At 40.8% G+C, this 14812-nt stretch overlaps 1 protein-coding gene across 14 annotated transcripts in view; it reads left to right on the forward strand.

The window, feature by feature from the left end:
- apbb2b (amyloid beta (A4) precursor protein-binding, family B, member 2b) overlaps positions 1–14812 on the forward strand; it is a 56608-nt gene that overhangs the window by 24895 nt on the left and 16901 nt on the right. For 10 of the 14 annotated variants that reach the window (XM_037763496.1, XM_037763495.1, XM_037763499.1 and 7 more), the window contains exons 5-10: positions 6073–6317; positions 7461–7592; positions 8138–8209; positions 9916–9966; positions 11298–11383; positions 11715–11775. In XM_037763496.1, the coding sequence (XP_037619424.1) occupies positions 6073–6317; positions 7461–7592; positions 8138–8209; positions 9916–9966; positions 11298–11383; positions 11715–11775 (647 nt within the window). Of the gene's footprint in view, positions 1–3387; positions 3572–6072; positions 6318–7460; positions 7593–8137; positions 8210–9915; positions 9967–11297; positions 11384–11714; positions 11776–14812 lie in introns of those variants that run through there. The other 4 variants (XM_037763507.1, XM_037763508.1, XM_037763501.1 and 1 more) reach the window with 4 other exon arrangements.

Below are 14812 nucleotides of genomic sequence, written 5' to 3' on the forward strand. Positions count from 1 at the left end.
CCAAGACCTTGAGGAACACCATAGAAAAAGCCATGCTGTGATTTGGTTTCAAAAACTTTTGACATTTTGAGATTTCTGCAAGAATTGCATTTTTTGGCTGTTTTTTTGGATGGCGAGAACTTCTGTTCTGGAAACTGCTCAGAAAACCCCTTATTGTCAGTAATGTCAAGTTTCAAAAGATGGTCTCACTACAATGAAATGGCTTCTATGGGGACTAACATCATCACACATGAATACACATTGGGCTCATTGGATCCACAAGCGTCTCAGATTTCCAGTCATATCCAATTTATGTCATTCCAAGACTGTTGAGGGACCCCAGTATGCAGAAATATTCATCATCAAAATCATCATCACATCATTTTTAGAATAGGTCAAAATAATACATTTATACTGCATGCAAAAAACTGCATGGTTTTTGCCCCAAACTGCATTTGATTATCATAAAGTGGGCACGTCTGTAAAGGGGAGACTCGTGGGTACCCATAGAACCCATTTTCATTCACATATCTTGAGGTCAGAGGTCAAGACACCCCTGTGAAAATGGCCATGCCAGTTTTTCCTCGCTAAAATTTAGCCTAACTTTGGTGCGTTATTTAGCCCCCTTCCCGACAAGCTGGCATGACATGGTTGGTACCAATGGATTCCTCGGGTTTTTGTAGTTTCATTCACTCCTTCACTTCACACTAGCTATACAAGTGAACCTCCTACAGCCTCTGAAAGACAGTAAAGTCAGTCGGGATCACCTGCGATCATAGGCCTCAGGGGGTTAATGTAAAATTTGGTCATTGTACAGTTATTTGAAATCTGTTCATTTCTGAGAACACAAATATGCTCTATCTTGATTACGTGTCTAATTATTCATCATTACCTTGCATTGTGGATGAATATATTTATTGTTTTTTTCTACTGTGTGATGTTACAGTGCATACAGTAAGGCAGATCTTTGGGGTGAATTTTGTAACTAAAGTGTAGTTAATTCCTCTGAGTCATCGCCTCCTGTTGTGGGCCTCTACTTTCTTAAACTAGCTTGTTGGCTACTTCTGCAGAAGGTCTGTTAAAGTCGTTGTACTTCCTTGTCAGCGTTATGTAAAGGTCTGGACGTTTAGTTTAATTGGGTCCTTAAAACTCTCTGCCTCGCGCTTTTGTTGTAAGACATATGAAACGCATCCATCTCCTCCAGAGCAGCAGCCCCCGACCTCTGAGCTGTAGCTCGGCTGTAAACCATCCTCTCACTCTCTGAGCTGTTGAGCCTCATCGCTGCTTTTTTTCTCCCAGAATGCTTCTCTTCTAGCTCTCTGATGACTCACTGTCCCTTTTGGATCTAAGGCTTCGAGCATCTGTGCATTTCATTTCCCTTCAAGTATGCTGAGGAGCAGCTTGTCCAGAATTTGTCAGAATTTATTTTCCATTATGTGTGTTCTTTGTCCTGATTTCCTCTTGCTCGTCTTCGTCTAAAATATTATTCAAAAGTGATACTTCTCTCATGGGATAGTCTCATGTTTTGTGTGGATCAATGTGCGTGTATTGATAAGCCAAGGAAGGGGGACAAAAAAGTAGACGTTAGCGGTACTGCAGCTTCTAGTTAAGACGTATTGTCCTCTGAGGATTTGCTGAAAAGTCGCTAATCGTGATTCTGGCATCACTCATGTTGAATTTGTCGATATCTAACACATAGTCGTTCGTACTGCTCTGCCTGTCCCCCTCTTTCTCTCTCTCTCTCATTGACAAAGCTGTGTTGTTTTCCCAGGTGTGTGTCAGATTCCTCTGTGGATGTTGCGGGTTAGAGGGCCAATACGACACTGCTTTCACACTGAGAAGCCAAAACACACAAAATCACACACACACACACACACACACACACACACACACACACACGCTGAGTGGAGGAAGGTCATTTAAAGCCGCAGTGACTAGAATTGGAGCAAATATGATTAAAAGTTATTTTTACGAAACGGTCACAATATCCAAGTAGTTAATCTGAAAAAAAAAAGTCATGTGCCTCTGTGTCCTCCGGTGCTCGTAACGGCATCTGCAAGATTTCACAGACCGAAGGAAAACAACCAATCAGAGCCGAGCTGGAGTCTGTCGTCTCTGAGCAGCTCTCAATCATTCGCGAACTCTGATCAAATGGTCAAACTAGGCAGCGCTGATCAAATGTAAATCAATATTCTGTTACTGTAATGCCTATTTCTTGCCTCAAATGTTTTCAGAAACATCTCTTAGTGTACTGTTTAGCTGTAAAATGAGAACATTTGTGACCCGGCAGCCATGTTGAGATAAGTTGAAGAAATACCAAGCACCGCCCTCCAACTGGAGCAAACTTTCTCATTTTACAGCTAAACAGTCCACTACAAGATGTTTCTGAAAACATTTTAGGCAAGAAATAGGCATTACAACTAAATATTGAGTCATATTTGATCAGCGCTCCCTAGTTTGACCGTTTGGTCAGAGTTTGCGAATGATTCGCAGCTGCCTCCGTTGAATGAACAGCCAATAGGAACGCTCTCTCTCTCTGAAATGACCTGTGATTGGCCAAAGTCTCCCGTCACGGGCTAGATTTATTAAAACCTGAAAACAGAGCAATGAAGAGGTGCAGAAGTCTAGTTTTCTCTCAAAACACTTGAATTACGTTGAAAGGTTATTATGGACTTTTTGCCCAGTGATGCCCAAAACTTTCTGCCTACTGAAGCTTTAAAGAGGTCCTTCACATTCTCATCTCACACAACAACGTGCATTGTAACACTTGCAAGGAAACATGAATTGAATGTGGATGAGCACATACAGCAACATGCGAGATTCAGTGTTTTTTTGTCAGTCAGATGTTTAACTACTTTTTCTCTCTTTCCTTCTATCACCCACTTACTCAAATCTTTCCACCCTCAGTTTATCAAGGTCCTCCTCTTTGCTGTTTTTTCTCCCTTCATCAGCCATACTGTATGTCTCCCTTCCTCTCTGCTCCTCCTCTTCCTCGTTGCACCTCCACTGGGTATGATACTGAATGAAAGATGTGGGGGTTGCCAGGACAACCAAGAGAGGCTAGAGGGAAGGTGGGAAAGAAGGGTGATAAACATAGACATTTGATAACGATGTCTTGTCTGTCTTTCCATGTGCCTATATGTGAGTTTTTGTCTGAGGAACAGGAAAGTGAGGGGCAGGCTAATTTGAGTTGTTGATGTTGTTGATGCTTCAGACAGAGGAGGGAGAGACAACAACAGCAAACACAGCTCAGCTGCAGGCGATACACAACCTCCATCTATCCCACTCTCTCTCTCTCTCTCTTTCTCTCTCTCTCTCTCTCTCTCTCTCTCTGCTCTTGCTTGCACTCCCCCTTCATTCACTATTTTCTCCCTCTCTTCTCTGCCTCCCTTTTCACGTCATGGTCTCTCAGCCTCCCCTCTCTTGCAGTGTCCCCTCTCTCTCATCTGTCCTCTCTCTCCCTCTCTTTCTATCTCTGTCTGGGATTCTCTGTTTGGTTACAGCACTGGGCTTTGCTGTATGAGAGGCAGCTAGCTAACTATGATGCTGGGGAAAGACTACATGTTGGCCATTGTGATTGTCAATTATGAGGGTAGGTGCATCTGTCGGGAGTTGGCTGTAAACTACAGTGTGGGTTTATAGTTTGAACGCTGTCTGAGTGTATGTGTGTGTGTGCGTGCACAAGCATGGGTATATGTGTGCGTGTATCTCTTCCAACACAGGGATGAAGTTTGTCTCTGTGTCGTTCTCTAAATATCTGCCACAGGAGACTGTGCTCTGTGCATGCTGTATCAGTGTGGTCGTGGTGGTGTTTGTGTTTGTGTGGTGTCGTTTGACAGAGAGAACATGTGTGTGTTTTGCTCCAGAAGCTCACTGCTCTCCCCTCCCCCCTCTGCTCAACTCTGCTCTGGCATGGAGCTGCATGCTAACCGAGGCGTTCGTAGGCTAACTGCTACGTAGCTCCACTGTGGCACATTTCCACGAGCTGCATAGGTTCACGCCAGTTCCCAGCCTAAGTGTGTTTTTCCTTCTTATTCAACACTTGCCACGGTGCTTGCAGAGGGTGACACTGCTAACTTGGGAGGCATTATATATCTCGCTCTCTTCTTGTGTACGTACATAATTTAATCTACATCCAGTAGTCTGTTCATCTCATACTGGCACCTATTCTCTGATTCACCATCTTTCCTCTCACTCAGCAGCACATAGAGACTCTCAGGTTCTCTCTGTTGTAGTTTTATTTGCTCTGACCTATTTCTTTTGCTCATTAAAAGACTGCAACTCCCAGAAGGCATTGCTTCACAGCTCCTTGCTCTAAAGCACAGTCTTAAGCCCAAAGGGTTGTCTGCCAAGAATGTATGGGCACATTTGGTTCCATTAAATAAGCCAAAGTCTTAATACTTGCAACTGTGCGTGTCTGAATTCCACTTTCAAATCTAGACAAAGTGTTAGTATTTAAAATGTATGTTAACTGTCTGCTTAGTGTCTGGGCCCCTATTCTCAAGCTTCAGATAGCTCATCAGGGTGTCCCATTTGACATATCTCCATCATGTCTTAAGATTGTTCTTGTATCTTAACTGTTGTGAATAAACTCAACTGAATTCCTTCTCAATCTGGACCAACCACGTCGTCATGATGACATATGGCCTGCTGTCGTAGCGACAGGCCCGTGGGCTGTGTTTTATCAGCATGGTCAGCAGTTTGAGAACTCTTTGTGCAATCACACGCACACACACACACACACACACACACACACACACACACACACACACACACAGCACCAGCTGACCAGTCCCTCGGAGCTTATATCACCTTTATGAGTTGCTACACCACCTCATGCAGTTTCGTATCATCTTTACTACCTCTGCCACTACATCAACTTCACGCACACAAAGATGCTATATATATTCTGTGTCTCTGTGTGTGTGTGTGTGTGTGTGTGTGTGCGTGCGTGTTTCAGATGAGATGCCATGTAGTGAAAGAGTGAGGGAAGAAACTAGGATATAAGTAATCTGTGTGTGTGTGTTTTCAAGGTAAATGCTGTCTTTCCCCTACATTCAATCACTGTCAAATAAATTATGGTAACAGCCATCTGCTCTATATGCTGCTGTTGTATTCTGTTAGGAAAGGGAATACATACATAAATTTTATGTGAATCCATACGTAATGAGCCAGTACGTCTAAATTAATCAAGCCTTAGTGGTTTTCTGGTTTTTGAATTACAATAAGTGCTGCGTGCCTTTTAGGCCAGACCTAATAGTTTGTGCAGGTATTTATTAATTTGATTTTAAGATTATTATTCATTGTCCTTCCCCTTCATCTAGTTGTAGATGGAGTTGTGTAATGTTTTTTGTATAAATTGTGTTAATTCCACATGTATATAGTAAGTAAATATGAAAAATAAACAACTGAACATTTCATCACCCACTCTGCTAGAAGTTTAGTTTCACTTTGTCAAAGTGAGTCATACAGTTTAAATTCAGTTTGCAATGTGAATGCTTTCATTGCCATCACTGGCAATACTGTATGCACTTTGTAATGTACAGAAAAAGAAGACTTGGAGTCAAATTCAGGGCGGCGGCTGAATTATTGGAAGAAAAAATGTACCACTGCAGACCTTTTACATATTGATCTTGAAAAAGAAATGGTACAAATGATGCGGCCGCTAATTTTTCTGGTTTTGATGCCTCCTGAAATACTTTCCGTCTCCACTGTTTCGATTTCAGTGTTAGTGTTAGAGAAGTCTCTTTGACCTCTATCTAACTTGAAATACAACGACAGCGCTTAACAGGTTTTACCCAGTTGTTGTCTGAGGAAAGACACGGCGTGTTAAGTGACAGCTGCAGCAGATGCTGGTAATCCCAGTCAGCTGTTGATATCGTTCTGTATGAGAGTGTGAGAGGGTTAACTTCCATTTAACAGAGGCCAATTTGATCATATGGAAGAAAAATCTATATTATATGTTTGTGTGCAGTCACAGAGGTGTGTTTATACATAAGTTAAGTATATAAGAGGTCTGTCAGTTAAATGAATTTGCACTTTTCCCCATTGATATCAATAAACCATCCAAATGTGTGTGTGTTTTTTCACCAGATATCTGGAGTGAGCAGTCATTCCAGACAGACCCTGACTTGCCTCCAGGATGGAAGAAGATCACAGACATGGCCGGTATCTACTACTGGCACATTCCTACAGGCACCACCCAGTGGGAGAGACCTGCCACCCGCCCCGCACCGCCTGGACAGACCGAGACCCAGGCATTGGGCGACCACACAGCCTCCACACCACGTAAACACTCCCTGGGCTCACTCAGCCCCTCACCCACTCCCGACCACGAGGTGAGAGACACATACATTTTGCCTTTTTTTTTTTTGTCGTCTCATCTGCAATTGTTCTGTTTAACTGTGAGCACCCAAGATGTATTAAGTGATGACAAACAGTTTGTTGGTTTTTCTGGCAGTGGTCAGGGTCAAACTGTAGTTGTATAGTCTGAAGACGATCTGTCCACAGTGTATAGGGGGGATGAGGAACAATGGGAAAATAATGAAGTCACAGATTTTAATTAACACAAAAATACTTACGTCAAACTTACCTATGCCGTAAAATAGGCAAATATGATTAACTAATTTTGTCTCAAGACTGGAGTGCAATTTAGTTGAAAATTAAAATCCTCATTATTAGTCTAAATTGTATTTTTGGAACGGTTCATCATTATGATCAGCATTATTACAACTGGAAATGCCTTGCTTGTAAAAATGAAAATGTTTATTTGAAGCTTCCGATGAGAGTAAATCAACAAAATTGCACAGAGCAGAAAATGAATATGAGAGTGCTATGAACACGTGTTCACCTAGCTAAAACTAATGCAGTCTAAGGGCGCTTTCACAAGCCAACATTTAGTCCCTTTTAATCAAACCTTCTGCAGAAGTCCAATTTTTGCTTGACATCTGGGCCGAAGAGAACATAATGAATATGCGAAATAAAGTCCACAAAAACAGAGACGTTTATAAAGTCATTCTAGATAAACTGGGGGAGAAGGAATTAGTACGCACAGTAGATCAGTGCCGAGTCAAAATGAAAAAACTTGCACACTAGTATATCAAAGTCCAGGATTCCTTGCCTACTAGTGGCAGCTCTCGAGATGAAAAAGATAAATTCGTGCTTTCGTACACGCCCCTCAGCAACTTATTTCTTTTATTTGGTCCGCTTTAATTTTGCACTGTGAAACCGAACCAGACTGAATAGAAAATGAACCAAAAGTATCAATTTATCTCTGATTCATACTCACCAAATGGACTATGGCTTGTGAAAGCACCCTAATACAATAGTCCTACAATAGATCCTACCTTCCTGAATCTGATGTGTGTGTGTGTGTGTGTGTGTGTGTGTGTGTGTGTGTGTGTGTGTGTGTGTGTGTGTGTGTGTGTGTGTGTGTGTGTGTGTGTGTGTGTGTGTGTGTGTGTGTGTATGCACGCACGTAGGCGTGCCAGGCGGAGGTTTTCTTCAGGGCGTCAACTCGTTCGGGCAGCACCACCTCTGACAGCTCAGTGGAGCCACTTCCCACTCACGAGCCCACCGTCACCACATGTGGATTTGTCAACAGCTGCTACTTTGTAAGTAACCAACGCAAAGTTGTTTTTCTGTTTCATTGTACCTCCTGTGGTATTCTGTACATTTTGTAAGAAGCCTCCATGTGGTCATTTTAGACAGAACAATGTATTTGTCTGATTGTATATCTGTGTTTCTGTAGTCCTGACTGAGATTAGAGGAGGACTGGCAGAAATATGCAACAAGGACAGTGAGACAGAGAAAAGGGGACCGTCAATACTGCAGTCGAGCAGCAGAATACAGGAACACTGAGTCAATCAATCAGTCAATCATGCAGAATGATGGCGGATACGGAGAGAGGAAAAGAGATTGATAGAGAGGAGCATGGTGTAGATAAAATATTGATCCAGTGAGAATGGACTGATGTTGACAGATAGATGTGCCAGAATCTCATTGTGGCACATTTATCTGGAGTGACCGACCTGAAGACTACGCGACTGTTAGCCGGTCACACAAGAGCCAAAATGGCAGACAGACTAAGGATGTCTTCTGGATTCTCACTATGGAAATCTAGTCATTTTTTTAATACACCCTCTCTTCCTCTCCTCAGCCTCGTTCCACATCTCTACAGGGGATGCCTGATCCGGAGTGTCGCTCTCAGCATCTCGAAGATGAGGACAAGGTAGGATACTTAAAAACTCTCTCACGTTCTGTTCCCTTCTGCTCTATTACCAGCCAGTCTTCTGGTTCTCTTTAAGCTCCGAAGCCCAATTGAGTTGCGCTTGATATCTTTCTCTCTGTGTGTAAATGTGTGTGTTGCACAGATAGAAAGAAATGATACTTACAGCATATGTATGTTTGTGTAAATTACTGTATAGTATACTGTATATCTACTTGTGTCGCACACAGTGCAGCCAGCAAGTGTTTGGACAGTGACATGTTTTCATTTGGTTTGGTCTCTGTCCTCACTACAGATTGTGTGTATTCATGGACAAAGACAGTTTTTGTGCAATAATTCTGTGTGCATTGTGCAACATAACAAACACTGAGGCTAAAGTGCAATACATTAATAACATCACACTAAGGGTGCTTTCATACCTGACTGTAGTTTGGTTCATTTGGTCTGGACCAAGGGGAAAAAATAATTTTCGTTCTGGTCCGGTTCCTGTTCGCACTGATTTTTTTTTACAAACGAACCAGAGGCGTGAACATGAAGTTATACAGACTGACAGATAACTCGTTGATCGGACAGTTTTGGCGATGGTCATCCTGAATCATTAGGACCCACATGGGGTGATCAAATTCCGTTGACTGACAGAAGTTTATGAAGCACTTTAACACCCCTAGATGACTGGTGCGAATGCATAGTCCAAATGTCAGGGAGCGCACACACGCGCTTGATCGGCGAATAGTGGGATCACGGTCACACACTGACAAAGCACACAGAGTCGGCTACAAGCACAGCAGGTTTAACAGCCTCTGACCTATTAATCAGGGAAAATCCACGCACTGACGTGCTTATATATATGGCCTTAAATAGAGATCGCTTCCTGAACAGATTTCACGATCAGCAGATGTGTTTATTAGTAGTTTTAGCTTTTGAAATCATGCTAAAGTCACATATCTGCTCTCATAAAATCCTGCGGTTTGTTCGTTTGCTTTCACACCACAAACGAACTGCACCAGAGTCAGGCGGTCTCAGTTCGGTCGTTTGGTTCACACCGGGATTCAATTGACAGCTTTCACACCAGCCCAAATGAACCGTTACTAACGGGGAAAACAGACCTGAGTTAATTTTAAACGAACCAAACAGGTGTGAAAGCACCCAAAGTCTACTTACATGTTTATCTTTAAAACTTAAAATTGACATACTTTAGTATTTTTTATTATTGACTTTTTTATTGATATTTTGTCTTAACTGGTACTTCTTTTTTAGTAGCTTTCTATTTTGGTTATAATGGTGCTCTTATATTTTTCTCATCTTTTTGCTGACTTGGCACGTAACTGGATTGGACTTTTGTCGTCAAAATTAAAGTTGAACGTCAGATCCATTTCAGAGCCATCATCCAGAAAAGGTGTTACTGTCCAAATGACTGTACTGTGTGTCTGTATTGTTCATATTCTACTAATCAAGAATCAATAGATTCTCATTAGCCAGGTGAATGTTCAATAGGAGCAAGAAACATTTGAGAAAAGATTTGGATTGACAGCTTTTAAGAAATGTTTTGCCGAGCTGCTCCTTATTGCAACAGGAACTCTGTGTGGAGTGAGCTAGTTAGCTAACAGCCTTCTTCTGTCTTTCTTCCCTCGCTCCCCTCCTCTACCTTTGACCCCCAATCTTTGCCCCACCACAATGTGTGTACCTGTGTGTTTTAACACTGTACATAGAAACAGGTGTGGAGTGAATTTGGCGGAAAGATTGATAGTGAAGTGTGGAAGGCAAGTATAATGCACTCAACGTCAATGAGTCTTGTTCTTGCTCTGTCCTCACCCACTCTTTGAGAGTGTGCATTTATGCATTATGTGCTAGAAATTCACCGCCTGGGCAAAAGCATGTGTGGCTGATGCTTCAACATAAATGTAACTGCACCAACCACAGCATTTTGATATGCACAACATCTCTGTTATTTAGCTGCAACAACACACTCAACAGGTTGTTTCTTTCTTTACTTATGTGGCTAAAATATTGTCATCTTTCCTTCCTGCTGGCACAGATCTGAAAAGTTTGTGTACATGCTACATGTTAACTTTCTTTCCTTGATGCAGCATGCCCCATTACACATAACACACCAACGCCATTTCTCCATCCAGCACTTGGATGCATGCTGGCATATACTGTGTGGGGTTGAAATATTTACTGCTAGCTTTGTGTCTTTTTAGCCCCTCTCTCACATGACCTGTAACCCGTGAAATGTTATGGCAGTTGCGTAATACATATCGGGGTTAGAACAGGAGCCAATGTGATTTTTTGTTGCTCAGGCAGTGTGTTGGTAAAACTTATGGCTGGACAAGTGATTGAAATTTTATCGAAATCGCAATATGGCCTACTGCAATTTTCAAATCATAGGATGAGGAGGAGATCGCAATATTTGTTAAAAGTGAAATGTGTGTCAAAATACCATTTTGAATCAAATATTGTGCTGCAGAAATGTCCTGGCCTGCACATCATATTCTACAGACTTAAGAAAACATCTTTAATTGGTACAGATCCCCTAAAGAATCAATTAATTTAATATATTTTTCAATGAAAATTAGAATAATGATGTAAAATGATCATTCCCTCTAATATCACTAATCATATCTCCATTGCAATATCAGTCAAAATAATTACACTTAGATATTTTTTCAAAAAAATCGTGCCGCCCTAGTAAGATTTCTGCCACAGCTCTAGTAGGACCAAAAGCACAGAACTGCATTCACAAGCTATGCAGTCAGAAAATGAAACCTAAAAGGCAAACGATAGGTGAACACGAGGTCTGTTATTAGAATATTCTGACATTCTCTTGCATTCATGAAAGGTTTTCAGAAAACATCTGGATCATTTTCAACTACATTACCTCGCAACTATAAAGTACTTAAAAATAAAACAACGACGAGGCTCGTATCTGTCTGGAGGTGTTATGTCCTGTGGGATCACACTTGACTGAGTTTTTCTTCATATAGGAGACAATTCTAGCAGACAATGTTACAGGTTACATGTGTGAATGGGGCTTTTGGCCAAAGATGGGTTTTATTTTGCACTCTCTTATAATGTCACCTCTTTGCACCAGGACCTGCAGGCAGCCACGATGAACCCTGACCCCAGTCTGAAGGACTTTGAAGGCGCTACGCTTCGCTACGCATCACTCAAGCTAAGGTGAAATACCTGTACAGAGACACACACACACAAGCAGATACAAAAATCAAACATTTCCTTTCTTTGTCTTACTACATCTCTCGACTAGTTTTGTCTAGTTAGTTTCTCTAATCTTGTATTTAATCAGTGTTAAATGAGGTCAGACAAAGCAGGATGTTAGTCCTTCTACTCAGGAAATGGCTCCATGTTCTCTATTAGTGTAATGACTGCCTGTAGCCTTCACAAGCAGGGCAGGAACCTTATTGGTAAAGCAGCTAATGGTAGCAATGGTAATAATAGCTCACTGCTGCTAATCGTGTAACTACATCCTACATTTTTTAACATTTTTTAGGAACCGTCCAACAGTGGAAGACGAGCAGTGCAACGGTGTCAACGGTGACTCAGAAACAAAGGTGAGGAGCCTCTGCCTTAACTTGATATCAGTGCAAATCCTGCATGATGCATGTCTATCTTCATAATCTAAATACAGATTAAGTCGTAATTCACATTGTTCTGCAGCTATTGTAATGTATTCGTGTGTCCGTAGTTAATCGTGATTATTCACAAATTATTCACACATTTTTTTATCTGTTCAAAATGTACTTTAAAGGGAGATTTGTCAAGTGTTTAATACTCTTATCAACATGGGAGTGGGCAAATATGCTTGCTTTATGAAAATATATGTATATATTTATTATAGAAAATCAATTAACAACACAAAACCATGACAAATATTGCCCAGAAACCCTCACAGTACCTTTTTTAAAGTTCTAAATGCTAGATAAAGGTTAATTATAGATTTTTTTGTGTCAAACAAGTAGCCTTTTGCATTGTGATTTCTTTGTGTTGTCTTTATGTTAACTTTAAAAAACTATAAATATGTTAGTGTGGCTGGCAGAATACCTCCACCTGTGTAATGTCATCTTTTTCAGATTCTAAAGTTACTTATATTTATGAGTTATCTAATCCTAGTGTTAAACACTGTAGAATATAATCAACATTCCCAGCACACATGGCTTCCTACCTTGAAATGATTCTGTTTGTATGTTTTCAGTCTGTTTATGTCCTGAGCCTGTTTGTTTACCGCTGGTTGTGGTGTTTATGTTGATCATGGTGGCGGCTCTTTTCTCATCTGAGTGAAGATATCTAAACAATACTGCCTCCAGGTGGTGAAATCGAGAATTACAGATCAATGCTGCACATTGGTGCATCAATTACCAAGGCCTCTTTAACATTCACAGCTGAGATTCAAATGAGACATTTGCAGTTTTTAATCAAGGAGTTGGGCTCAATAAAACATATTAGTCAGTAGAATGCCATGCCCATTCAGCTGATACCAGAAAATGTCAGTGCAATGTATAAATTAATTAAGAATCCAACTAATTAAACAGAAAAATTGATTAATTATTTATCTGATCTGCTACAGAGTTATTGTCACAAACTGCAGCAGATTGCAGGAAGGCTAGAATACATCCCACGGTGTGTGTGTGTGTGTGTGTGTGTGTGTGTGTGTGTGTGTGTGTGTGTGTGTGTGTGTGTGTGTGTGTGGCTGAATAGATCAAAAGCATTACAGATTAGAGTTTAAAGCCAACATTCAGCCCGATGACGTGCTGCTGATTTGGCTGTCGAGTGTCTGTTTCCTTCTGTGTGTTGGTCTGGCAGAAATTCACAATCCTTAGCAACAGTGACATTGTGATGAATGCCAGACACAAACACAGACCTACAGTCAGGGCATCTGGTCTGTAGCGCACCCTGACACACACACACTTCCAGCAAATAGCCAACACTGCAGTATCAAGATTGGAATGGGCCCTTTTCTACCTCTTAAAGGAGTTAAAAACAAACAAGATCTCACTCAAAAACAACTTTTATCTATCAAAGTCTAGAAAACCGACTAGTTAACTGCAGTACATAGGGCCGGGCGATATGTCCAAAAACCTCTATCCTGATATACAATACGTATTTCCTATCTCGATAATGATATATATCAGGATACAGCATGTTTTCTGGTAATTCAATAAATAAATAGTCATAAAGCCTATCTTTGTTTACTCCTGTGTGAATTAAGTACTTGATAGTTTTAAGTGAAAGTGAAAATAAATAAATATAAGTCCAGCCTATATCGCAATAGAAACAATATAGAAAAATATATACAATAGACATTTTTATATCATTTCGACAGTATATATTGTCATATTGCCCAGCCCTAGCAGTACACAAACAGTACATAAACATATTAGTATAACAACCTACCACTCCTTATAAATTGGTTGGCGTCATGTAGCTGCTACCACCTGCTGGTCTGGATCTGTGACACAACTTTCATCAGACTTCCTGCAAAGCAGAGGGAGGCATTCTGGGACTTTTATTTTTATCTAGCCTGTATTTTACCAGGATATTATATCCAGGATATATCTTGAGATTCAAAATCTCTTTTGCAAGGGAGTCCTGGCCAAGATGGCAGCATAAAAAGTTTCACACAAAACAAATTAACAGAAAACTGTGTGTTGGCTGTGTGTGTGTCCATGTTTGCATATGTGTATGAATCCTTGTACATTGCCTGTGTGAGTGAGTGAATGAGACGGCAACTATTTTGATAAATTCGATTAATCGGTTTGAGTGAATTTTTTTTAGGGGAAAAAAAGTCAAGATATTCTGATTCCAGCTTCTTAAATGTGAATATTTTCTTCAATAAACTGAATATCTTTGAGTTGTGGACAAAACATCACATTTGAGGACATCATCTTGGGCTTTTGGAAACACTGATCAACATTTTTCACCATTTTCTGACACTTTAAAGACCAAACGACTAATCAATAAATCAAGAAAATAATCAACAGATTAATCGAGAAATAAAATAAAATAACGGTTTAGTTTCAGCCTTAAATGAGACACAGTCATCTGCCCCACTCAGCTTCAAATCAGCAGTATAAACATCCCCACACTGATGACACGATGTTACTGTATGTCCTGCTGAAAGTCTGTGTGTTCAAAAAGAACAGTAGGTACTGTAGATGTCCTACTATTACTCACACAAGACAAACATACTTCATGCATGTACATGTGCATCTATTTGATAAGAGCATTTGATCCACACATGTACATGTTCCCACAACAAACCATGATACCATTGGTTAGAGTGATAGTGACTCACCTTATCTGCTGTCTGTCTCTCCCTCTTTGACCTCTTTCATCACGGGTTTCTGTCGTCTGCAAAGTACTTTCTGAATGGACTGCTGAAATCAAATGAATACTTGATGAGGGCAGATGGATGGGTCTCTCTACTCTCTCAGTCTCTTCTTGTCTGCCAACATGCTTTGATGTCCTCGTCTGTTTATCTATGTTTTTGTATTTGTGGAGTTCAAATTGCTTGGCTTTACCCTCAGGATCCTGCCAGTTGATGGTGTTAAAGTCCGGCAAAAATTACCGTTAAGCCTTATTTAAGCCTAG

Source organism: Sebastes umbrosus, chromosome 3, assembly GCF_015220745.1.
Source record: "Sebastes umbrosus isolate fSebUmb1 chromosome 3, fSebUmb1.pri, whole genome shotgun sequence".
Lineage (NCBI taxonomy): Eukaryota > Metazoa > Chordata > Actinopteri > Perciformes > Sebastidae > Sebastes > Sebastes umbrosus.